This window comes from Sorex fumeus, unplaced genomic scaffold (genome assembly GCF_029834395.1).
Source record: "Sorex fumeus unplaced genomic scaffold, SorFum_2.1 ptg000006l, whole genome shotgun sequence".
In the NCBI taxonomy this organism is placed as follows: domain Eukaryota; kingdom Metazoa; phylum Chordata; class Mammalia; order Eulipotyphla; family Soricidae; genus Sorex; species Sorex fumeus.
Window position 1 is genome coordinate 49,770,904 of NW_026606063.1, and position 26,439 is coordinate 49,797,342.

The following is a 26,439-nucleotide window of genomic DNA, read 5'->3' on the forward strand; positions in this document are numbered from 1 at the left end:
AAAAACCTCTCTATACTGAGGTCTCTTTTCTTTCAAATAAATAAAGATAACAAATAATAGGAATTTTTATGCAAATTTGTAAATAGGAGTTTCCTACACAGCCTAACTCTACACTAAAGAAAGATTGAAGTTTCATATTTACAATGAGATTTGATAACAACTAGATATATATTTCCCTTTGCATTATAGCTTATGTGGCTTGCAAGAACAATAAATTAAAACACAAAGAAGTCACTGGAGATCTGTAAGAAGTAAGTGATCTCAGACATCAGGTGTGCTTCTGTCTTTTCAGGTGCATTTTAAGGTGCTTTATGCAGGACGCCCTTGACCAAACCGATTTCTAGACCTAGATATTTTGTAAACAGAAAGGAAGATCAATGGTGCTTCTAAAACAATACTGAAGTTGCTGCTGTTTTAGTTGATGCCTGCTTGGCAGTACTAAAGTTGAATAATAAAACTGCATGTCGCTCCAGAGCCTACTGTTAAAAACTCTTCGAGTAAAAGGTATTTTGGAATTCAAACGTTTTTATTTGAAGATGATAATACACATATAATAAGTTTTGGATCTGGAGCCATGCCTGATAAACAAACATATTAATGTTTCTTCAGTTTTTATTTTGGGATAAATAAAAACAATAAAGAGCCTCACTGTTCAAGTTTTGGCTAGCATCATTTTATAAAAATATATTTTGGGGCTGGAGTGATAGCATGGTGGGTAGGGCGTTTGCCTTGTACACGGCTGACCTGAGTTTGATTCCCAGCGTCCCATCTGATCCCCCAAGCACTGCCAGGAGTGATTCCTGAGTGCAAAGCCAGGAGTAACCCCTGAGCATCGCCGGGTGTGACTCAAATAGGAAAAAATATATATATATATATATATTTTGGTTTTGGGAGTCACACCCGACGATGCTTAGGGCTTAGTCCTGGGAGTGCTCAGGGGACCAAATGTGCTGCCAGGATCAAACCCAGGTTGGCCACGAGCAAGACAAGTGCTTTAACCCCTATACTATCTCTCCAATATATGAAAAATCTTTCAGTTTGTTGCATGTTCTGGATTTCAGAATTACAAATAAGGCATTTGGATTTGTAGTAAAAATAATGATTAAATATCAGTTATTAATCTCCAGCAGAAAACTGGTATAGAATTACATAGAACCAACAAGTTGGATTTTAGACAAATAAAAAAAGACCACTAGAAATAAGACTTTGATATTTATATAAAGTAATAAAATTTTATCTATAAACAGTATAAAGATTCTGCTAATTCATACAAGTACCATTGCTTACATACTTATCAGCAACTAGTTCAGAACAGGATTCAATAAAAAACTTAGATTTTGTGCTTATGACCTTATTTTTAAGTCCTAAGTTTACAGTTAAAATCTGCTTTCAATTAATGTCTTGACCTAATCCTTGAAACAAAACAAAACTCATACATGCTTCTCATACCCTGCTCCCATCCCTCCTTCCCCTGCCAAAAAAAAAAAACCCAATAAAACAAAACCCCAAAACCACTTCATATCAGCGGCCGCTGAGGTCCTTCACCTTGACTTACCTGGTGTTCTTCTCTGAGCTGGTCTGCCGTGCACTGGCTGGCACCGAGGCTTTGATTTGTGCTTCCAGCCTAGAATAAATACCTCCTGCAAACTGCAGTGTAAAGAAGCAAATCGGGTTATCTTTATGAAGTAAACAGAAGCTGCACTTTATTAAAATAGCATCCATTTTAATTTAGATATACTTCTGGCTTTTAAAATTCAGACTCTTTGAATTATAATTTTACAAGTATAATTAAATGGTAAAATGTGCTCTTTCCAGCCTATAGTTTCTGGTTTTCTATTATTTGTAATAAATGGTCGAACAGAACAGTTCCATCCCATTAGGAAAAATCTCCAGTTGATCTTATCCCCCCTTTCCTTTTGGGTCCCCCACTCTTGGTGCTCAGGGAGGCTGGGGGTCACTCACTTAGATTCTCAGTCAATTTGATCAGTGGTTCAATACTAGGGCCTGAGAAGATCTGTTCAGGGGCCATCTGTGCAATTTGGGAGTGGGGGTGGGATCATGTACTGGGGACAGAACTGGGATCAAGTGCTCTGGTGAACCCTAACCCCTATTCCATATCCCTGGTATCTCCTTATTGACTTTGGTGGGGGGCAGAGGCGGTGGCACCCAATATTGCCTCAGGAGTAACTCCTTGCTCTGGGCTCAGGGATCACTCCTGAGAGGGATATTTGGGGACCATACAGGATTCTGAGGATCAAACCTAGTTGGCAATGATCAAGGCAACTGCCCTACCTGCTGCACTATCTTTATAGCTCCTCCTTGTTGATCTTTTAAGCAAACCTATTTGCCATAATAATTCATGGCAGCCACTGGTCTCTTATGTCCCTATCTTTCAGAATACTAAATAATATACAATATAAATATTAAAATATAAATCAGTCTGTAGCCTTTTGAATTTTTTTATTTAGCATAAGAATGTATATAAGATTTAACTATGTTGCATGTATCAGTAGTTTGTTCTTTATATGTACCACATATAAAGTTACTTACCAAGTAAAAAGTATTTAAATTGTTTTGAGGTTTTGATTGTTATGACTACAGTCACTGGTAAACATGTGTGAACTGATCTGTTAGGTAAATGGAAGTTTAACTTCTAGAAAAACTGAAAATTCCCTTTTGCATCCCTACTAACTCTATGAATACTGTAGGTGCTTCATATTTTTGCCAGAATTATTATTTATTTATTCCCAAGCAGGGCTGCAGAGGCTCAGAGTCATTACAGGTGAAACTCAGGGCAGCTGTGTCACATTTTAAGGTTCAGCGTCTGGACCAGATGATGCACAGCTGCAGGGGGATTAAATCCAGGGCCTCATCCCTGCAAGGCACACACTCCTGTGCTCTGAACTAACTCTCCACCCTCCGCCAGAATATTTTTATTTAAAACATTTTTTGTTTCTTTGGGTCACAGCTGGCAGTGCTCAGGGGTTACTCCTGGCTCTGCACTCAGGAATTACTTCTGGTGGTGTTTGGGGGACTGTATAAGATGTCAGGGATCTAACCATGCAAGGTAAATGCCCTACCTTCTGTACTATTGTTCTGGCCATTTGTCATAATATTCTTAAAAAGTCACAAACCCGAAGATCAATGGAATAGGGCTGAATAATCTGACACACACCTTCAAATATATGATCATTTAATCTTTGATAAGGGAGTAAGAAATATTAAGTGGAATAAGGAAAGCCTCTTTTAACAAGTGGTGTTAGCAAAACTGGATAGTACGTGGGGAAAAAAAATGAACTCAGACCTCTATCTTAACCGCCATGAGCAAAAGTCAGATCAAAATGAATTAAAGACCTCAACATCAGACTCAAATCCATAAGGTACATGGAAAAAAATGTAGGTAAAACCCTCCATGATACTGAAGCTAAAGGTATTTTCAAAAATGAAACACCACAGACTGAGTGGAAGCAAAGATAAATGGGACTACATTAAACTAAGAAGCTTCTGCACCTCAAAAGAAACAGTGACCAAGACAGCTCATAATATGGAAAAGGTTATTCATCCAATATACTTATGATAAGGGGTTAACATCAAAGATATACAAGGCATTTTCTTGAACTCTACAAGAAAAAAATCCAACCCCATCAAAAAATGGGTGAAGAAACGAACAGAAGCTTTTTTTTGTTTTTTTTTTGGGGGGGGAGGGGTCATACCCAGCGATGCTCAGGGGTTACTCTTGGCTCTGCACTCAGGAATTACTCCTGGAAGTGCTCAGGGGACATATGGGATGCTGGGGATCAAACTCAGGTCAGCCACATGCAAGGTAGAGCCCTACTCATTGTACTATCACTCCAGCCACCAATATTTTCAAAGAAGAAATTCGAATGGCCAAAAGGCACATGAAAAAACGCTCTTCATCATTAATCATCAGAGAGATGCATATCAAAATGACAATGAGATATCATCTCACACCACAGAGACTGGCACACCTCTAAAAGAACAAGAGCAACCAGAGCTGGCACGGATGTGGGGAGAAAGGGACTCTCCTTCATTGCTGGTGGGAATGCCGACTTGTCCAGCCTTTTTGGGAAAACAATATGATCATTCCTCAGAAAACTAGAAAGTGAACTCTTATTTGTCCTGCAATACCACTTCTGGGAATATGCCTTGGGGGTCCAAAAACACACAGCAGAAACACCATCTGCACTCCTATGTTCGCTACAGCACTATTCACCATAGCCAGAATCTGGAAACAACCTGAGTGCCTGAGAACAGAATAATGGATAAAGAAACTATAGTACATCTACACAATGGAATACTATGCAGCAGTTAGGAAAAATGAAGTCATTAAATTTGCTTATAAATGGATGGACATGGAGAATATCATGCTGAGTGAAATGAGTTGGAAGGAGAGGGGCAGATGTATAATATATATATATATATATAATTTTTGTATACCACAAATGAAACACTGTCAAACACTGTCCTCCCATTGTTCATTGATTTGCTTGAGCAGGCCCAGTAAAGTCTCCATTTTGAGACTTGTTACTGTGTTTGGCATAGGGCAAGATACTCTCGGTAGCTTGCCGGGTTCTCTGAGAGGGGCGGAGGAATCAAACCCAGCTCGGCTGGGATGGCTGCGTGCAAGGCAAATGCCCTACCGTTGTGCTATCGCTCCAGCCCAAATGAATTTAATGATATATTAGATGACTAATATCCAAGGCCGGGAAAAACAGGGGCTAGGAGGGCTGCTCATTAGTTGGAACAGTCACAAGTATGTGGGTAGATAAGATAGAAAAGGGACCAGGATGACAATAATAGCTGGGAATGATCACGTTGGACAGAACTGAGTGTTAAAAGTAGGTAAAGAAATATATCAGATAATCTTTCACTATCTGTACTGCAAACCACAATACCCAAAAGGGAGGAGGAAAGGGAGGGAGGAGGGAAAAGGAGGAAAGGAGAGGGAGGGAGGGAGAGAGAGGGAGAGAGGAGGAGGAGGAGGAAGAGGAAGAGAGACAGAGGGGGGAGGGAGAAGGAGGGTGAGGGAGGAACAGGGAGAGAAGAAAAGCACCTCCCATAGAGACAGGCTGGGGGGAGGTTAGAGATAGGCTGGGAGTAGGTTAGGGGGTGATGGAAGGGAAACTGGGGACTGGGGGTCACTGGTGCTGGGAAATGTACACTGGTGGAGGGATGGGTGTCACTGTATGACTGAAACCTAATCATGAACAGTTTGTAAGGATCTATCTCAGTGACTCAAAAAAAATTTTTTTTAAGTCATTCTAGTTGGTATACCGTGACATTTCACTGAAGTTTTAATTTACATTTAAACTAATGACCAATGTTGCGCTTTTTTTGTGTGCTTATTTGACATGTTTTTCCTTCTCTCAATTTAGAGACTGGTTCTTTCCTTTTCTTTTTTTCTGGTGCTCAGTCCCAGGTATGGGGTGCCAAGGCATCAAGGGTTGAACTAGGGACCCATCAGTGTAAAGCAGAAGTGCAGGCATTCCTTATTTGAGTTCTCCCTGGCCCCTGGATGGTTAATCTTTTGGTCATTTCTTTTCACTGGATTGTTTGATAATGGGGTTTTAGGGTTTATTATAGATTTAACAGATCCTTTACCATATGTCAAGAGTTTTACATATATTTTCTCATATCTTTAACTTGTCTTTTTATGTAATAGTATTTTTTTAAAAATAAGATATTTAAGAGTCTGATAAATTCCAATTTTTACTTTTTTTTTTGGGGGGGGGGATACACCTGGTATGCTCAGGGTTTACTAGAAGCATATGCTCTGCACTCAAGAATTATTCCTGGTGGTGCTTGGGGGACAATATAGGATGCAGGGGATCAAACTCAGGTTGGGTGCACATAAGGCAAACATTCTACTGGCTGTACTGTCACTCTGGCCCCTGTTACTATTTTTATTTTATGGATTATGCCAGGTCTGGAGGCGCTCGGGGTCACTAGTGCTCCATCTGGTGGAATTCAGGGGACCATGCAATATTGGGGATCTTTTGGTGTTACATACACCAGTTATGTGCTCCATCCTTTTGATATACATCTCCAGTCCTTTTTTAGGAAAAAAACTTTACATACACAAATTAAGAAAAAAATTACTGTGAAAATATACATATATAGCACAGCGGGTAGGGCATTCGCCTTACAAGCGGCCAACATGGCCGACCCAAGTTCGATTCCTCCGCCCCTCTCGGAGAGCCTGGCAAGCTACCGAGAGTATTCGATATGCCAGACACAGTAACAACAAAGTCTCCAATGGAGACGTTACTGGGCCCGCTCAAGCAAATCGACGATCAACGGGAGGGCCTTTATATATAATACTATGATTAATAATTAATTCTAGTAATGTAGGTAATATATAGTCATCACATTTAGCAGCAGAACATTCTATTTTTATTGTCGTTGAGGTGATCCGGTTCCAACAGTGTTAATGTTTCTGGTTAGTTGTGCAAAGTTACAACAGTGTTAATGTTTTTGTTTAGGTGTGCAAAGTTATGGCACCTCTCCTATCCCTCAAGTTGCCAGCGACCATCAATCACTGTCCTCAGAGAATGTCTATGTGCTGTTCTCAGAGCTGAGCAAGATCAGCAGCCTGTGGTAAGTCAGCAATGGGCAGTTAATCTACTTGCTGTGTGACATGATATTTTCAGTGACAATGAACTTTATTCTGTGGGTTACGTGGCAGTGGGTTTCAATTAAAGGTGCACAGACCGGTGGCCAGTCTGTAGGTAAAAAGGGCTAAAAACCACTTTCATATAAAAAATATGGCAAACTGGTCAGAATATAAAAGGATTTAAGCAAGCCTTTTAAAATTCTGCCTGAAACATTTTTATAATCCTGGTGATGAAAATAAGGAGCCTACTTAAGAGTAGTATATTAGCACACAATTCTTACTTCTTTTCCTTCCTTTGACTTAACACGATCCAGATCCCCCAATCTCATCTTTATCAGGTGTCCTGTAATTTCAGACATCCGCCGCTGATCTGAAGGTAAAAATAACACGGTTTTTTAAATGAGGATTTTCGTGGGGTGAGTACCAGGCAGTGCTCAGGGCTTACTCCTGGCAGGTTTGTGTAGCTGTATGGAGAGCTGGGGATAAAACCTGGGTTGGACACATGCTACCAAGAGCCGTAATCGTTGTGCTCCCTATGACAGTGATTTGTAACTTTCATTTTTTATAGAAGGCTTCAGTCATCAAGAGTCACAAAAATATCAGTGAAGGGGCTGGAGAGAGAGTTAGGTGCTTGCTCTGCACATCCAAGACAGTTCAGTTCCGGTACCCCTTATGGTCCCCCAGGCACCACCAGGAGTGATCCCTGAGCCAGAACCAGGAACAGCCCTGAGAACAGCCAGGTGTGGCCCCCAAAACAAAAACAAACAAAAAATAATTCTAGGCTGAAGCAGGAAAATGACTGATACCTGAATAATTGTGGTGTTTTTTTTTAGATCACTTTAAACTCACCTAAAAATTATTTAGTCATCTTTTGTTTTTGAGCCATATCTTAGTATGCTCAGGGATCACTATAGTGGTATCACTCAGGGGATCATATGCAATGGCAGGGATCAGTCTGGGTTGGTCACATGCAAGGCAAGCGCCTTATCTGCTATCTCCCAGATCTATATTCAATCATCTTTAGAGTGAAAAAAAATCTCTCAAAAAACCTGATACACCTCAATATCATAAGTGCATAAAACTATTACATTATCTACAGGGATTGTCCAGTAATGGAATTCTGGTTGAAGCTCAAAAAATGTACTAATTTTGGTTTTATTACAGTAGGAATATTTAAAGTTATCACACTAAGGGGCTGGAGGGACAGTGCCTTGGTAGGGCATTTGCCTTGCTTGAGGCTGACCCAGGTTTGGTCTCCGGCATCCCATTTGGTCCCCTGAGCACTGCCAGGAGTAATTCCTGAGTGCAGAGCCAGGAGTAATGCCTGAGCATTGCTGGGTGTGACCCAAAAAGAAAAAGCAAAGATATGATACTTCATAAAATGAACAATTCCAATCATTTTCACCTAAGTTGCACAACACCAAAAAATAAAACTTACCATCTTCTCTTTGTGCATCCTGATTGAATCTCAAGGATCTTGTGGCATCCCACTTATTTCTCTGCATACTTACACTGTTAAAATGGTTAAACAGAAGTTAACATTGGTGCTTCAGGAGTGGAAATCTAATTGGATTAAAGAGCAATACTCACATAAATGGAGAAACATCTCTAGAAGATGACTGAAAAAAAGTAGACAACACCAAAGCACAATTAGAACATATTTACTACTGGTATAATAATAATAAAGAGCCTACATTTAACTGAGTGTAAGATACTATACCAAGAGCACTACAAGTATTAATCCTTTCAACAAACTTTTGAGACAGGATCTATTGATATCTCTATAACAAAGCAAATTCAGAGAAGTTAAGGAACTTATCCAAAGAGACAAGGACCTAGAATTTTAATCCAGCTTTATTGTCAGCCCTGGAATCCTTTAGAATTCACCCAATAATATGGAGATGAATATACACCTGTCTAGTCTAATTGTGTGAAACTTATTCCAACTCTAGCTTCTCACATGGATTTCTAAAATCCACAGTTTCTCTTTTAACCAACTATGGTTATACCTGTCCTTTTTTTCTTACCTGGGTTTTTATTCCTTCCTTTGAAGGCATGAAGAAATAAGAATACTTTTAAAAGGTGATATAATGTGACTTATTTGAACATTTCAAATAATTATTTAAAAAATAATAATACTGGTTCAAAATAAAAAAATGTATGAACAGGGGCCAGAGTGATAATACAATGAGTAGAGCAGTTGCTTTTCACGTGGCCAATCTGCGTTCTATCCCCAGCAACCCATTTTGGTCCCCTGAGCCCCACCAGGAGTGATTCCTGAGCACCACCAGGTATAGTCCAAGGACAAAACAAGGTGTACAAACATTGCACATTTTGAATAAATTTCCAGGTTTAATTCCCAGCACCGAAACAGAAAAAAAACTCTCTACCAAAACAGTCAGTTTCCTTCATAATGGCAGACAACCGATCTTCTCAACTTCTTATAGCTTTCCAACAATAGTTTATATATGTACCATAAAATTCTATCTATTCTATGTTAGAATATACCATTATAAAACCAGAACTTTACTTTATTCACCTGTCAATATAACCATAGAGATCTCAATCCCATTTTTAAACACTGCTAACATTTCATTGTACTTTTTATTCCCTTTCAGATTTTTTTTCAGGGAGGGAGGTATAACTGCTACTTCTTAATATGGACTACAGGGCAGTCTTAGGTCAAAGTTACCTTCTCCGCTGTCTTTTCTTTCTTTTGACCTCCACAGGGTGAAGGCATCTGCTTTTTTGGTTGTTTAGTGAACTTCTTTGGTTTCTCTTTTTTTCCTGAAAAGAAAAGGACAATGTTAAAGAGCAAATCATATACTCCAATTCACTTCCATATGGAACCATTGAAAAAAAGAAACAGCTGTTTTTCAGACCAGAAAGATGTCTCACCTGGCTGAGCGCATGCTGTTTTGCATGTGGAGGCCCAGGTTCAATCCCTGTACCACATGGTCCCCCAAGAACCGCTGGGTGTGGCCCCAAACCAATAAAACAAAAAGTATATATTATTTTTTTTTTTTGCTTTTTGGGTCACACCTGGCGATGCACAGGGGTTACTCCTGGCTCTGCACTCAGGAATTACCCCTGGCGGTGCTCAGGGGACCATATGGGATGCTGGGAATCGAACCCAGGTCGGCTGCATGCAAGGCAAACGCCCTACCCGCTGTGCTATCACTCCAGCCCCAAAAAGTATACATTATTTTTTAAAACTTTAAAATTACCTTGGAAAAAATATATATGGGGACATCACACTGAAAGTGCTTTACAGAGGTGCATTTTAATCACTCTTCTTCTATTGGTAGATACCTTGAGGGGTGGGGCAATGAATTTAAAAGCCTCAAATTAAATGTAGAAAAATGTTGGGGTAAATAATACATATTGATTTTTCCAAATCTAATTCAACAGTGGAACAATTACCTAATTCCAAATTTTTGAACACAAAAGGAAACTACTGCCCAGAAAAACACAATTTGAGAATGGTAGGAGAAAAGAACTCACACAAATCCCCTCAAAGATCTTTTGCTAAGGCTTGAGTCAAAAATGAACTTGGGAAGAAAAAGATTTAAGACAAACTGTAGGGGGTGGAGCCATAGCACAGCAGGTAGGGTGCTCGTCTTCCACGCAGCTGGTTCAAGTTTGATCCCTGGCATCTCAGGGTTCACCAAGCACAGCTAGGAGTAACCCCTGAGCATTGCCAGGTGTGATCCAAAAACAAAACAAGACAAACTGTTTCTGTAAAAGGACATTCCTGTGGTCAGCATTTTAAATTTATCCTTGCTAGCAGTTTAATGGACAAAGGAGAGGGACAGAAATCAAGGGAAGGAAAGAAATATGTTCTCATGAACAATGTTTGAAGGTAAAAAGGTCAATTCTCTGAATCAGTTTCCCAAACATTAATTATTTGTGTAACACCTGTACAAGTTTTGCTATTTCAAAGAGAGATTTATCATTACTATAAGAGGAAAATCTGTGAAAGTATAAAACAGAATATAACCTTGAAGATACTAGAATGAGAATATTGATAATCTAGACAGAGTTACTTGCTTGCTGGCAAATCCTGGGTTATGTCTTTTTGTTAAATTGAGAGGTTACCTAGTATTGTCAAATTGCCAGAAGATATAATAGGTAGACCAGTGTGAAGAGTTTGGACAATCGCATTCAAAGAGAACAATTATAAAAATAGATTTTAAAATATTATATAGACTGCAGGGCTAGTGCAGGGATTGAGGTGCCTTGCCTTGCATCCTACTGACTGATTTCAGTTCAAATTCCCAGCACCACATATGGTTATCCCAAGCCCACCAGGAATGATTTCTGAGCTAGAATTAGCCCTGAACACAGCCAGGTATGGCCCCAAAGCTAACAAACAAAAGAAAAACAATTTGAAATTTAAAGGGGTTAATCAAAGAAACAAGGGAATTATTAAGAAAGCAAGCTCCAAAGTATGAATGAAAATTCTGTTTAAATCATTTGCTGACCATTAAAATACACAGAGAAAGTATAACTATTGGGGAACAAAGAAATAGCAGTTAACAGCGTAAATAAAATAAGAAGTAGAATATAAAAATCTGTGCAGAGACATCAAGTATTGCATACATCAATATGGTATATGCATACCGTAGGGAAGAAAGATTTTGCAGCTTTGGTACCGTCAAATTAACAAAACCCCACAATCTTCCCTGAGTGATATAAGTCAGAGTGGCACAAAAAAAAAGTATTGTATCTATTTTTCAACTGAAAGTTAAGGATTAAAGAAAAAAAAAGGCAACAACCTGAAAGGGATAAACCAGTGAGAAAGTAAGCAGTCAGAAAAAATGGATTCTGAGAGGACCAGGACTTAGCAGACAATGACTTTTAAGGTAAAACTGTGATTACACCTCAGAGACTGGCACGCATCAAAAAAATTAAGAACAACCAATGCTGGCATGGATATAGGGAGAAATGGACTGATTCATTGCTGGTGGGAATGCCGACTGGTCCAGCCTTTTTGGAAAACAATACAGGCATTCCTCAAGAAACTAGAAATTAAGCTTCCAATATGATCCAGCAATACCACATAAAGAAGTGTCATCTACACTTGTATGTTCATTGCAGCACTGTTCACAATAGCCAGGATCTGGAAATAACCCGAGTGCCCGAGAACAGATGAATGGATAAAGAAACTATGGTACATCTACACATGCAGCTGTTAGAAATAATATGAAATTATGAAATTCACTTATTAATGGATGTACATGGAGCGTATCATGCTGAGTGATGTAAGTCAGAAGGACAGACATAGAATGGCTGCACTCATTTGTGGGATACATATATATATATATATATAAACATAGTAAGAGACTAACACCCAAGCTAAGAAACAAAGGGTCAGGATAAACGGTCCATGGTTGGAAGGGCTGGGGGAGAGGGCAGTTGGGATAGAGAAGGACACTCAGTATCTCTATTGCAAGCCATAAATGCCGAGAGAGAGAGCGAGAGAGAGAGAGAGAGAGAGAGAGAGAGAGAGAGACAGACAGACAGACAGATAGACAGATAGACAGACAAAGACACAGAGACAGAGAGAGAGGGAGAGAGGGAGAGAGGGAGAAAGAGAAGAAAAGTGCCTGCCACAGAGACAGGCTGCAGGGGAGGGTGCAGGGGGGAAACACGGGATTACTGGTGGTGGGAAATGTACACAAGTGGAAGGATGGGTATTGGAACAGTGTATGACTGAAACTCAAAGCTCTGTAACTATCTCATTAAAACAAACAAACAAAACTGTGTTACTGAGCAAATACAGAGAAATCTCAACAAAGAAATAAAGACTATAAAAGAATTCATAGGTAGTCCTAGAGCCGAAAGCACAATCCTTTCCTGTGTGAGTGAGGCCATGAGGTCAGTCCCTGGTGGTACCCTGTATCACTCAGTGCAACCACCAGCACTTCTCTTATGCTCCTGAGCTCACCACTGATGCATGTCAGGCTGCAGGGCAGCATAGTAACCGAGTGTATGCAAGTACTACAGCCAAGCTGCAGACACAGTGACAACAGCGAAGGGAAAGGAAAATACTGTATTAAAAGTTTCACGAGGGCCAGGGAGACAGTTTTGAAGGCCTGAAGACATGCTCTGCATGCAGGAGCCCTCGGTTTAATCCCTCACGTGGCATGCTCCCCAGAATACTGCTGAAAGAATCCCCAGGTGTGGCCCCAAAACAACAGAAGTTTTACTAGATGAGATCAAATGAAAATCTGAAATGGCAGAAAATAAAAGAAAGTTAGGCTAAAGCACTAAAAAAATTATTTAATAAAAGGGAAACCATGGGAAGGTTAAAGAGAAAGAAAAGCTCAGAGATCAGAGGGCAAGAGAAAGGAGCAAGAAAACAGCTGGGGGCATCACTGAGCGTTCCAAATGTGAAGGAAAAATTGAAGAAGTCCATCAAATACCAAAAGAAACAGAAAACCATTATCTAGGCTAGTCATATAGTCAATCTTCTGAGAGTCAAAGATAAAATAATCTTAAAAGCAGCAAGATAAAAAGGGCACACTGCATACAGGGGTAGTCATTACATGGTCAATGGCTTTTTTCTTAGCAGAAAAAAATGTAGGCCAGAAAATACTGAAATGCATGTTCAAAGTGCTGAAAGAAAAAAAAACACTCTTAAACAAAATTTAGTGAGGAAGCTGTACTTCAAAAATAAAACATTTCAGGGGCTGGAGAGATAGCACAGCAGGTAGGGCGTTTGCCTTGCACGCAGCCGACCCAGGTTTGATTCCCAGCATCCCATATGGTCCCCTGGGCATCGCCAGGAGTAACTACTGAGTGCAGAGCCAGGAGTAACCCCTGTGCATCGCCAGGTGTGACCCAAAAAGCAAACAAACAAATAAATAAATAAATAAATAAACATTTCAGGTAAATTTAAAAAATAAGAGAATTCAGTCAGTAGAAATGACTAAAGAAAATAATAGAATAACATCATCTAATAATTGAGAGATTATCAGATATGAGGGAAATGATATATAAGTATGTAACTATAGAAGACTAAAAGGTACACATTAATTTTTATTCTTTAAAGGAAATACATTTATTTAAAGCAAAAACTTATAACTGTTGGGTTTCTCCTGTGCTAGGCGACAGCACGAAGGGCTGAGCACAATGCGAGCTCTGACCCCAGCACTGCAGAGTCCCCAGGCAACACCTGGTATGTCCTAAACACAAACACAAAATGCAGAAACAGAAACAAAAATATGGAAAACAATTCAAAAATGAATAGTAAAACAGAAGAACCGATATATTAATAAAGGTACATACTTTGAATTAAAAAAACACAGGCTGAAAATAAAGGGATAGAATATACCAGGCAGCAAATCAAATCTAGAGAGATCATATTGGTATTAAACAAAATAGATGTCAATAGTGGCAAGAGTTTTTTTTCTATTTTGTTTTATGGTCATACCTGATGGTGCTGGGGGAAGAAGGGCTACCCTGGCTCTGTGCTCAGGGGACCATTCAGGGTCAGGATGGAACATATAAGACTAGTGTCTTAACCACTGTACTATCTCTCTGATCTAAGACAGGCAGTTTTACTACTGTTAAGGGATACATCATTATAAAAAAATCATATTGTATAAATTTATGTGCTTAATTACAAAGTTCAGCTCTCTGGAAAGAAAGATGGCGGCCGCACGGGAGCCTTGTGGACAGCAGGTTTGAGCCGGGGGTGGTGGGAGCGGCAGGGACCTCATGGGAAGGGGGGCGTTCTGGGCCATCCTCCACGCCCGACCGAGGTCACCAGCTGCCCCCCACGAGCGGCTCTCCGGCATGGCCATGGCCCCGGAGGCACAAGGACTTAGCACAGAGAGCCACCCGCTTGGAGCAGAAAAGCAAATGGACTATGTGTTAAACCGTGCCAGCAAGCCTGCCCGGAGGGGAAAGGGTGTTGACCCGCTCGCCCGCTCCTCTCTGGAAAGAAAGATGGCGGCCGCACGGGAGCCTTGTGGACAGCAGGTTTGAGCCGGGGGTGGTGGGAGCGGCAGGGACCTCATGGGAAGGGGGGCGTTCTGGGCCGTCCTTCACGCCCGACCGAGGTCGCCAGCTGCCCCCCACGAGCGGCTCTCTGGCATGGCCACGGCCCCAGAGCACAGAAACCAATCTCTTAACTATCTAACTTTTAATAGAAATTCTTCCAGGGTTAATAAGTAAAATAGCAGAAATCCAAAACCGCGCGGCCGCTATTGCGGCCGCGCAACATCATTTTATTCTTAAACCAAGTTGTAGAAAGCAAATCATTTGACAATGCTGTTTCAGCATTGTCTGATTGGGGGGGGGTCGTAAACTCTAAACAATAACTGTGCATCTTCTATCGAAACAATGTATCTAGCCAAAGTAGATAGAATATTAACTAGAACTAATCTGCCTCACAGGAATTGGGAGGGGTGGGAGGTGGGGTTCTATTGGGGTTCGCGGTTAAAAGTAAGTATTGGTAAAGGGAAATGTGTTTGATATTTACATGACTGAGACCTAAACCCGAAAACTCTGTAACTTTTCCCACAGTGATTCAATAAAGAAATAAATTATAAAAAAAAAAATAAAGAAGATCGGAGAAATGGAACAGCATAAATTGATAAGAGCCAATGCCATAAAGATATGACTTTAATCTAAATTTGAATATATTTATTATAATTCAAATAAAAATCTTAACCATGAAAAAAAAATTACAAAGTTCAATCACACACAAGAATAGACCCGAAAGGAAAAATATGTAAGTGAATACTTGTAATTGGAATGAGTAGTCAGAAAATGGTTACAATTACAGAAGACTTGTACCAACTATTGTAATCTGAAACATGTCCCAATAATATTTAAAGCATAAAACCACCTAGAGTATTTCTCTGAACATGACAGAATGAAAGTGGGAACTATAATTGAAAAGGATAAGGAAAATCAGAAAATATAGGGAAATTACACAGCTATACATGAAAGAAAACCAGAGGATAAAATCAGGGGAGTCAGAAAATACTTATCACAATATCACCATATAAAAATTAAGATGTGTGGAATACAAGTAAATCACTGTCACTGTCCTCCCGTTGTTCATCAATTAGCTCGAGTGGGCCCAGTAACGTCTCCACTGGAGACTTTGTTGTTACTGTGTTTGGCATATCAAATATGTCACGGGGAGCTTGCCAGGCTCTGCCGTGCGGGCAAGATACTCTTGGTAGCTTGCCGGGCTCTCCGAGAGGGGCGGAGGAATCGAACTCGGGTCGGCCATGTTGGCTGCGTGCAAGGCAAATGCCCTACTGCTGTGCTATCGCTCCAGTCCACAAGTAAATCAGTAGAGAAAATTTTAGCACTTTAGTCTTACATGAATATCACTGACTTAAGCTTCTACCTTAAGAAATTAAAAAAAGTAAGAGGAAATGAATTCAAATTACAAGGAAAGAAATATTAAACCTAAGGGTAAAAATCTTACAGTAAAATATAAAATATGACCCGAGTTCGATTCCTCTGTCCCTCTCGGAGAGCCCGGCAAGCTACCGAGAGCATCTCGCCCGCATGGCAGAGCCTGGCAAGCTCACCATGATGTATTCGATATGCCAAACACAGTAACAACAAAGTCTCCAATGGAGACATTACTGGGCCTGCTCGAGCAAATCGATGATCAACAGGAGGACCTTTACTTTATTATTGATAGCAAAAATTTTTTAAAAAATCACAGTTGGGTTCCTTAAAAGGATGCCAGAGAAGCTGAGGAGAAGCTCAGGGGGGCTCACTGCCTTCAGGCCCTGAGACTGAGACCAGCAATAGGCCATCCAGGTAGCAGAACTGGGCTGGTATCATGAGAATGACTCTACCCTCCCCCGCCCCCACAAAAATCACTATAAATGCAGCATACAGTAAAGGGTAAGAGGAAATACTAGCTGGAGGTGTAGTTCAGCAGTATGGCACTTGGCTCGCATGTGTGACATCTTGGGTTTGGTCCGTGTCACCAGACTCACAAATTCTATGAGCAATTTTATGTCTATGATACAATAACCAAATTCCTACAATAACCAAATTCCTTAAAAGACACAAATTATCCAAAAAAGATGAAAGAAAATGAATCTCATAGGCCAGGGAGACAGCTCCAAGGGCTGGAGCGCAAGTCTTGAGTTTGGAGGCTCTGAGTTCAATTCCCAGAGCTACTGGTGTGGCCCTGCTGGCCCTCACTATGGTTAAGCCCAAGCAGCACTGGACTGCTGGACTGAATATTGCAGCCAACAGCCCTTGACCACCGCTAGGGAGGCCCCCTCCCAATACCCCAAAGCGGTAAATCTGAGGATGGGCTGAAATGGTAGAGTATCCAACATTCTTGCATTCCATCCAGAGCCCTGCCAGGTGTGGCCCCCAATCAATATTTCTTTTCATAATTTTATTTTTTTTCTTCTTATATCCATTTATTGAATCACTGTGGGAAAAGTTACTAAGCTTTCAGGTTTAAGTCTCAGTCATACAATGATCAAACACCTTTCTCTTCACCAGCACTCATTTTTCACTACCAAGAACCACAATATACCCCCCTCCCACCCCTCTCAATGCCTGTGAGGCAGATGATTTCTATTTAACTCTTCTCTACATTGATTACATTATTTTGACAAAACATGCACCATTATTGTTTAGAATTTCCCCCTCAACAATCAGAATTGCTGAAAAGGCATTGTGAAATACTTTGTTTTCTATAGCTGATTATGAGAATCATATAATGTTGTGCGGCCACAATAGTGGCCACACGATTTTGGATTTCTGCTAAGAGCCAAATAATCACGAGATTGGTTTCTGTGTGTCTGGTGTTATGACTGTGCTGGAGAGCCACTCATGGGGGGCAACTTGTAACCTCGGTAGGGTGTGAAGGATGAGCCGGTACCGCCCCCCTTCCCATGAGACTGCGGTTGCCCCGTCACCACCGGCCCACACCTGGCTCTCCTATAAGCTCCAAGCTGGTGGGTACCCTGCTGCTGGGGGGGGGGGGGGGGGGGGGGGAAGGCGGAAGGGAGCAAACCCTTTCTCTCCTAAGGAGGCATGGCACCATAGTTCAATGCACGGTCCATTCACTTTTCTGCCACAAGCTGCCAGGCTCTGGATTAAATCCTTTTGCCTCTGGAGCCATGGCTGTGCCGAAGAGCCGCTTGTGTGGGGCAACTCATGATCTTGGTAGGGCGTGATGGACAAGTTGGTAACGCTCCCCTTCCCATGAGACTACAGTTGCCCCATCACCGCAGGCTCACACCTGGCTTTCCAATAAGCTCTGAAGCGGCGGCCACCTTGCTGCTGGGCGGGAAAAAGGCGGAAGGGAGCAACACCCTTTCCCTCCCAGGTTGGCATGGTGCCATAGTTTAACGCATGGTCCATTTGCTTTTCTGCCGCAAGAATATTTTTTTATGGGTAAATTTTATGAAGTGATAAAGTCAACTGAGAAGAAATAAGTACAGTAGCATTTTCTTCTTGGTAAGTGAAACTGAAAAATAATTAACTAAAAGGTTTTGTTTTTCCTCTATTACTGTAGTGAATACTCCCAGTATTACCCAGGGCCCATACCATGCAAAGAATGGAGTTCAGGGCCTCAAACGTGAAGCGCTTATGTCACATCCCTGACCAAAAGATTTTTTTCATTAAAAGACTCAGTGGGGAGGATCAGAGTGACAGTATAGTATGTAGGGCATTTGCCTTACATGTGGTTCACCTGGGTTTGATCCCCGGAGCCCCAGTGGTCCCCCAAGCACCACCAGGAGTGATCCCTGAGTGTTGAGCCAGGATTAAGCAGTGAGTTCCACTAGGTATGGAACAAAAAACAAACAAAAGAATGGGTATGACTAGGGAGATGGCCCAAAGGCTGGAGTAGACACTCGGCAAACTAGAGACCGGGCTTTGATCCCTGACATCACTGGGTGTGATCCCAACACCCCCAACCAAGAACAAACAAATGAACAATTCCTCAACTGAGGCCCGACTGGGCCCGATAGTCCTTTGAGCTATCTCTCCTGCCTGGATTATCATTTTATAATTTGTTCAATCAACTTCATATGTAGTACTTTATGCTTGTCATCAGAATTCCAGTTTCCATCCATCACGACAGAAATTTTGATGGATCCTCCTTTACTTCCCTTCAGATAACCATTTAGATTTATATAAGGCAAATTCCTTTGCCTTTATAGTACAGCTTGAGAATGAAGCCCTATTTATGTTGTTTTCTTTGAGGGGGTGGGGTAAGCATATCTGGCTGTTCCCAGGGCTTATTCCTGGCAGGGCATGGGGGAAACATATGGGGTGGTGGGGAGCAAACCCAGGTGAGCTACATGCAAGGAAAGCACCCTACCTTATCTGTCTACCCCCAAGAAAGTAAGCCCTTTGTGTGTATAACATTTAGAAATTTAGTAGACATTTAAACTTAGAAACCAATACTTTGTTTCTTGGATACTTCTTCTTCATCTCCAACTTCATCTTCAGTAACCTCTGATCCAGTGGTATATTCTTCTTCTTCTGAAAATAATGATTGTTGCTTCTAAATAAAAATATAAAACATGTCCTATTAAATTATATAATACTATAGATCTAGAAGGTATTTCAAACACACTTATCTAAATTTATTTTGGATGAATGAGACAAGCAAGTTTTGATAAAATGGTTACTACTGAGCACAACATCCAGAAAAAAGATGTTGAACTTAGGATAGGATTACCATGCAGTCATCATATATTTACTTCACAGATTCTAGCTGAGTTACAGGCACATAATAGGTAGTCAGTATGCTTTTTGTTTGTTTTTGGGTCACATCTGGCAATGCTTAGGGATTACTCCTGATGGTGCTTAGGAGACCATATGAGATGCTGGGAACTGAACCTAGGTCAACTTGTATAAGTCAAGTGCCTACTCATTTGTACTATTTCTCCAGCCTTGGTACTCAATATTTTTTCAACTGTATCTCCATCAGATCCGAGATCTCCAAGCCTACTCGGATTGGAGTCGAGCATCCTCCACCCAGATCCTCCAAATTCCAGTAGGCGGGGGTCACACCCACCAACTGGCCCCCTGGCGCCGTGTAATCCCATCAGCGGCCAAGACTCAGAGACTATAAAAACCAGATCCCGGAGGGAGAACAGTGCAGTCTCCTGCCCCCGCGCCTGGCTGTTCCTCGCCGTGGCCCCTTGGAGGGAGCGGGTTGAGCTTTCCTCCCCACCCCGACCAGGTCTCCGGCAGCCGACGACCTCCAGGACCAGCCACCACCATGCTGAGACCACTCTCCGCACACCTGAAGGTACCGGCAGAGGGACAAAGCCACGTGGGTTCCGGGGCCGAGATCTCCAAGCCTACTCGGATTGGAGTTGAGCATCTCCACCCAGATCCTCCAAATTCCAGTAGGCGGGGGTCACACCCACCAACTGGCCCCCTGGCACAGTGTAATCCCATCAGCGGCCAAGACTCAGAGACTATAAAAACCAGATACCGGAACCGCGCGGCGGCATTCGCTGCCGCGCGACATTTTATTATGACATCTGATTCCTACTTTGACAAACTGGCAGGCTCCCGAATATAACCTGCCCACACGGCAGAGTCTGGCAAACTCCCGGTGGTGTACCCAATATGCCAAATACCAGTAACATGATGGGTCTCATTCTCCTAAAGAGCCTTGAATATAATCTCAGGGCTAGGATGAAGGAGACGATACTGGGGCCTGCTCGAGGCAATCGATGAATAGCAGGATGATCTGTGATCTGTGATCTGTGATCTCCATCAGACAGCTGGGTATATATTCCATGACTGTGAGATTATTAATATATAATACTTGACAATATTAATTTAATTTCACAAACAAGCATATATACATATTGTTGGGGTCAATCATGCACTTGATTAATCATCTCTGCTTTAGTCTCCTGCATCTATTCCCCACACATACTGCCCATCATCACTGAACCTAATTCCTGCTCCATGCCTGGGGCTGCAAGGTGGAAATGGCATGACCTGATGACTTGTTTTTTGTCTTGGCCACAACCAGCGGTCCTCACTGGCTGCTACCAGTTCAGTGCTCAGAGGTGACTCCTAGAGGTGTTAGGGGAGACCAGGAGGTACTGGGCAGTGATTCTAGGAGCCAAGCATGTACAGCATGCACTCCAGTCCTTTGCTCTATCCCCCTGCCACCGGAAATAGCATAGTAAATGGGAAATAGGTTTAGGAAAAAAAGCAAACAAGCAGATGTATGAATCTTGGTGAACACCACACCCAAGTATGTAAACACCATAACCAAGTGTATACAACCGCCACTCATTGCCACAAATTTCTTTTAAAAAACAACCAAATAAATGGGAATGATAGATTTGTTGCTTTAACGTCCTCTGTGACTAAAAAATGATTTAAAATATTTCTAAGAAGTTTTATGGATTAAGTAGCCAGAAACTGGTACATGTAAACAATGACATTTTAATTTTTATTAGTAATTTTTGGCATTTGGGTCATACCTGGATATGCTCAGGGTTTACTCCTATGTTCAGGGGACCATAGGGTATGCCAGGGATTGAATTTGGGTCAGTCACATGTAAGACAAGGGCACTACCTTCTGTACTATCGCTCCAGCTCAACAATGACATTCTTAGTAAATACAAAACTGTAGAAGTCAAAAAGTATAATGTACATTTAGCTAAAATCTAAAAAATAAGATACTGTTAAGATTGTTTAACTGATACTGAAGGAAAAGTATAAGAGGTAGGGTGTTTGGGTTTAATCCCTGGCATCCCATATGGTCCCCCAAGCCTACCAGTCCTGAGCACTGCTAAGTGTGGCCCCAAAACAAAATAAGACAACAAAAAAAAGAGAGATTCTTAAGCTATATTTAGGAGGAAAGAGATCCCTGAATATGGAATGTAATTGCTCTCTTACCAGTTGTAGAGTCCAGTTTTTCAGGGACAAGAACTATAAAAGACAAAGAAATAAGATTAATAAATCTCTACCTACTAAAATTTATGCTCCTTGTTTCTGTATGGAAATTGTAGAAGAGCTTTTAAAAAAGCTACAAATTAAGTTTTCTTCCAGGTTAAAATGTGACTTTAAACTTGGGCTAAAGGGCTGGAGAGATAGTACAGCAGGCAGGGCACTTGCCTTACACACAGCCGACTGGGGTTCAATCCCCGCCACCCCATATTGTCCCTTGATCCCTGTCCCCCAGGTGTAGCCCAGAATCAAAAATACCAAAAATCTTCGGCTGAAAATGGTACAATATTTAATATCTCTTTCCAATAGGAAAATTTATGTATTAATTTTATTTATTTTAATGAATCACCGTGAGATACAGCTACAGACTTACAAGCTTTCATGATTGTGTTTCAGTCAAACAATGTTCGAGTACCCATCTCTCCACCCATGCCCATTCTCCACCCCAATGTTCCCAGTATCCCTCCCCCTCCCCCACCTTCCCACCGCCTGCCTCCGTGAAAGGCACATTCCCTCTTTCTCTCTCTTTTTGTGTGCTATGGTTTACTATGCATTTATTTTAAAAAAGGAAGAAAATTGGTATTTCCTTAGAGTAATTTCCAAAAGGCAAGTAAGTCACACATTCAGATAACATATTTAAGTTTTTTTTAAGAGCTACTTCAGTCACTGTTCCCAGGGCTTCAGACATCTGAGAACATACTGCACTGCCCGGTGGCGCTAGGGAGCCCATGCAACACCACATCCTCAGGCTCTTGCTCTGGTTGGCTGAGGAGAGCTGGCAGTGGCCCCTGGACTCTTTGAGCATCACTCATGAGGCCTCCCCATTCCTGAACCCCCCGCCCCCGCAGGCCCCCAGTAAAGTAAAAACAATAAAAAAAATAGAATAAGCAGCAAACACTTCTCACAGCATTCAGCTCTCCTCCACCCTTGGGGCCCCAGGGGGTGTTTGGCTCCAGCACAATGTCACAGTCCAGGCCCTTGTCATCAGATACACCAACACCTGAATCACTGGAAAGAAGAAGACGCTTTACAGAGAAATGGCCATTTTTTTCTATAGGAATATATCTCTTATGGTAAATATTTTAAAAACTGCTCTTTAGAAATACAGTTCTTGAGTATAAGGAAGCCACATCAACATTTAGATTTTTCAATTCAGTGGTTTTCTACCACCACCAGCAGGTATAAGAAGTCTAAACCCGAGAGCAAGTACAGGGTTAAGGTACTTGCCTTGCACTTAGCTGACCCGAGTTTGATCCCCGATATCATATAAGGTCCCCAGATCCCCACCAGAAATGATCCCTGAGCACCACTGGCTATGGCCCCAAAACAAATAAGTCACTAGTCCACCTCATACTATTTAGATCCATGGATGTCAACAGCCATCCCACTGCCTAGTGCGGGTGTGCCAGCGGGAGAAGGCTGGAGACAGTTGTTTTAATTCATCGAAGATTCCGTTAACCAAAGTGACCCTTCCAGAGTTCAAATTTATGAAACTGATATCCCTTATCAGTTCTTTGAAAGATAGGTCAGGGAAAGATCACAAAGGATAGCACACATGCTTTGATTTTTGGTGGCCCAGGTTTAAGCCCTGGCACTTAATGGTCCCAAGTACTGCTGAGAGTCACCCTAAGAGCACTGCCAGTTGTGGCTCAAAAACCAAAAAATATAAACATGATTTCAACTTTCTTCTACTTGAGCACTTAAGAAGGGCTTAAATAGCATGGGAAAAGGAAAACCCCTCAAAAATTAGATTTTAGGTTCCAGCTTTTCATTTGCTTATAAAATTTTTTTTTTTTGGTTTTGGGCCACACCTGGCAGTGCTCAGGGCTTACTCCTGGCTTTGCAATCAAAGATCACTCCTGGTGGGCTCGAGGGAGGTACCAATCTTTTAATAAGTGAAGGATTCCTTTATTAGCTGCCTCCGCCTCTTACACTGTCAGTATTTTGAGGTGTTTTTCCTATTAAATAAGCACCTGCTTGATATCATTGTATGCTAACATATAATTTCATTTCATTTCACCTTCTGAAATAATGTACGTGCTTCTGGATGGGGAAGCACTAAGATAGAGGACTCTGAGCGAGGATGCATGGACTAAAGCTCAAGACAGGGTCATCATCTCTACCGTACCTAACTACATCCTTAGAAAAAGGCACCACGATCACATCTTTGTGCCTGTGTAGATCGTCCAGTATTCTGAAGGTTGAACAGGGCAGCATGTCTTCATTTTTATCCTGATCATGAAGAACCAAGTGTTCCCTCACTTTACAGCCCTGTCAGGTAAGAAACACTACGTTAAAAAGGCTGGTCCATTAAAGAAAAACATTGTTTTAAGGGATGACCACGTGGTTCTGTTTTTCTTTTCATGTCTTATCAACTATTAAACAACTTTTCCTCATGAGAAGAAAAATAATACTGGGGGCCAGAGAGATAGAGTTCAATGAGCTTAACAAATACATACTTTGCATACAGCAGTCTGGTTTTGATTCCCAGCACTACCAGATGCCTGAAGCGCCACCAGGAGTGAGCCTTTAGCATATTGGGTGTGAACCCAAACAGAAATATAAAAAAGAAATACTCAAAGTGCATGAAACATAAATGTTTCCCTTAACAAATATCTGAGAATATCCAGGTAATCACCATTTATATTAAGAAATGGATTACTGCCAACATTCCAGGTGTTCCATCGGGCCCATTTCCTAGCATGACTGCCTCCCTTCTCCAGAAATCCAACTCTCATTCTAATTTTTATGGTAATCACTTCCTTGTATTAGTGATGCATCTCCAAAAGATTGACAATCACAATTTACCTTTGTGAGTTGAGTGGGATCAAAACGAAGAACCTTCTGGCTACAGCAGGGATAAATTCCAGTGCCAACAGTATTCAGTGTACTTGCTGTACTAGGATAGATCACTATTTCTGAGTGATACTGACAATGTGAAAGTTCTATACAGCGAAAAGCCTGAATTAAAGAAATAAAAACCAATTATTTCCAAAATGAAATGATATAATCTCAAAAATAATTTACTCAAGATCACATACTATAGGTTCAATTTACATAAAATGTTCGGCAAAAGGAGGACTGGTGATATGGCTCAGTGGTATGAGTGGATGTTACATACATGAGTTTGCATGCGTATATCTGTGGTTTCAATTCTTGGCACCACACATGCACAAAAGTACAGCAAAAGTGACTTATGTAGTAGGACTAGAGAGACAGCACAGGGGTGCTCATCTTGAATGCATATGACCCTAGTTCAATCCCCAGCACTGCAAAAAGTAGAAATCCCTCAGCAGAGAGCCAGAAAAAATTCCTGAGTACCACCTTCTGCCCCAAGCAACTGTCTAGGGACATAGATGAATAGTTTCCTAGGACTGGAAGTCAGATTGGAGAGTGACAGCAAACGGACACAGGAATCTGTATGTCATGACAGAAACACTAAAATTGGATGGTGGTGATGGCTGTACACCCTATGCTAAGAATGAAAGGATTTTCTAGAGGCATCTCAATATTAACTAGCAAATCAACATTACTTAAAAAAATTCAGGTAAGTTAAACTGATCTTGATGCACACTTTATTTTACAATTGGTAAAATTTTCCAGGACCAGAAATATTGCTCAGATGGTAGAGCACATGCCTAGCATGGTAAGGGGCCTGAGCTCCATTCCCAGTACCACATGGCCTTCCCCTCCTCGAACTGTCAGGGGTGACCACTACTCAAAAAAGGCTTTCCAGTTAGAATATAAAATAAAAATCACTGCCAAATTGAGATTACGGGAGGGAAGATATTATATATTCAGAAGAAATTTCATATAGAACCCTGGATTTATACATGAATCAGAAATGACTGTGATCTATAAAGAATCACTGAGTTTAGGGGGGCTGGAGCAATAGTACAGTGGGTAAGAACGTTTTCCTTGCATTTAGCCAATCTGGGTTCAATCCCCGGCATCCCATATAGTCCCCAGAGTACCGCCAGGAGTAATTCCTGAGTGCAGAACCCGGAGTAACCCCTGAGCAGCTCTGGGTGTGATCAAAAAGTCAAAAAAGAAAGAAGCATCATCAAGAGAGTGAAGGCAGGTGTTCCACAGCCCAATTGTAACTTTGTTGTCAGTTTCTCTAAAAAGGATGTCAGATACTATCCAAACACACTCAGATATACTAATTAAATAGCACATATAAAAAGAATCTGATTTCAGTGTTTGCAGAGTAGGATATAAACTCACTCACCTGATTACATCTTGAACAAGTCAGCCAGTTGACTATTCCCCACAAGCGCCAATAAACATCTCTCCAAGATTTTAATTCTTCAAAAAGAGTATTCAAATATTCATGAACATCCCACGTCTTATCTCTGGAGAAAAGAACCTCCATTGTTATACTGTTTTTCAATCGAGAAATAGAAACAATTTCTATTAAGCAAATATTTTTAAATGTGTGGCTCACTTCCAAGAACATGCCCCAAGGATATCTCTGGGTTATGGGAGGAGAACTGGGGGCACTGGTGGTGAGAAATGTATGCTGGTGAAGTTGTTGGAACAGTGTATGACTAAAACCCAATCATAAATAACTTTGTAACTGTGTATCTCAAGGTCAGTCAATTAACAAAAAACAATAACAAATTTGAAACATGAAATTACATATATTATAGTTTCTAAATATATTAAAAAAGCTTTTTATGAATTTTATTTTCACTATACCGTATGTGAATGTAGATAATATTTCCATGTCGATCTACATTAAATTTTCCAGGAATGCAAGGAATTTTTCTTTCTGTTTCTTTTGTCAAAAGTTTCTTACACAAATAACACCTACAACAAAAAGATACAGAAATATCCAAGAGAAAAATTTAACTATAGTA

The 26,439-nt window shown here is 41.1% G+C and overlaps 1 protein-coding gene across 3 annotated transcripts in view; it reads right to left on the minus strand.

Moving 5' to 3' along the window:
* SANBR (SANT and BTB domain regulator of CSR) overlaps nt 1–26,439 on the minus strand; it is a 54,029-nt gene continuing 27,590 nt past the window's right edge. Inside the window, exons 9-22 of one of the 3 annotated variants that reach the window (XM_056122870.1) lie at nt 26,279–26,389; nt 25,809–25,932; nt 24,386–24,538; nt 23,706–23,848; nt 22,483–22,585; nt 21,527–21,559; nt 19,055–19,154; nt 9,327–9,421; nt 8,662–8,706; nt 8,225–8,253; nt 8,073–8,146; nt 6,916–7,004; nt 1,556–1,647; nt 1–346 (exon numbers count right to left, since the gene is read on the minus strand). In XM_056122870.1, coding sequence (XP_055978845.1) covers nt 310–346; nt 1,556–1,647; nt 6,916–7,004; nt 8,073–8,146; nt 8,225–8,253; nt 8,662–8,706; nt 9,327–9,421; nt 19,055–19,154; nt 21,527–21,559; nt 22,483–22,585; nt 23,706–23,848; nt 24,386–24,538; nt 25,809–25,932; nt 26,279–26,389 — 1,228 coding nt within the window. In that variant the 3' untranslated portion in view covers nt 1–309. The remainder of the gene's footprint in view (nt 347–1,555; nt 1,648–6,915; nt 7,005–8,072; nt 8,147–8,224; nt 8,254–8,661; nt 8,707–9,326; nt 9,422–19,054; nt 19,155–21,526; nt 21,560–22,482; nt 22,586–23,705; nt 23,849–24,385; nt 24,539–25,808; nt 25,933–26,278; nt 26,390–26,439) is intronic. The other 2 variants (XM_056122879.1, XM_056122885.1) reach the window with 2 other exon arrangements.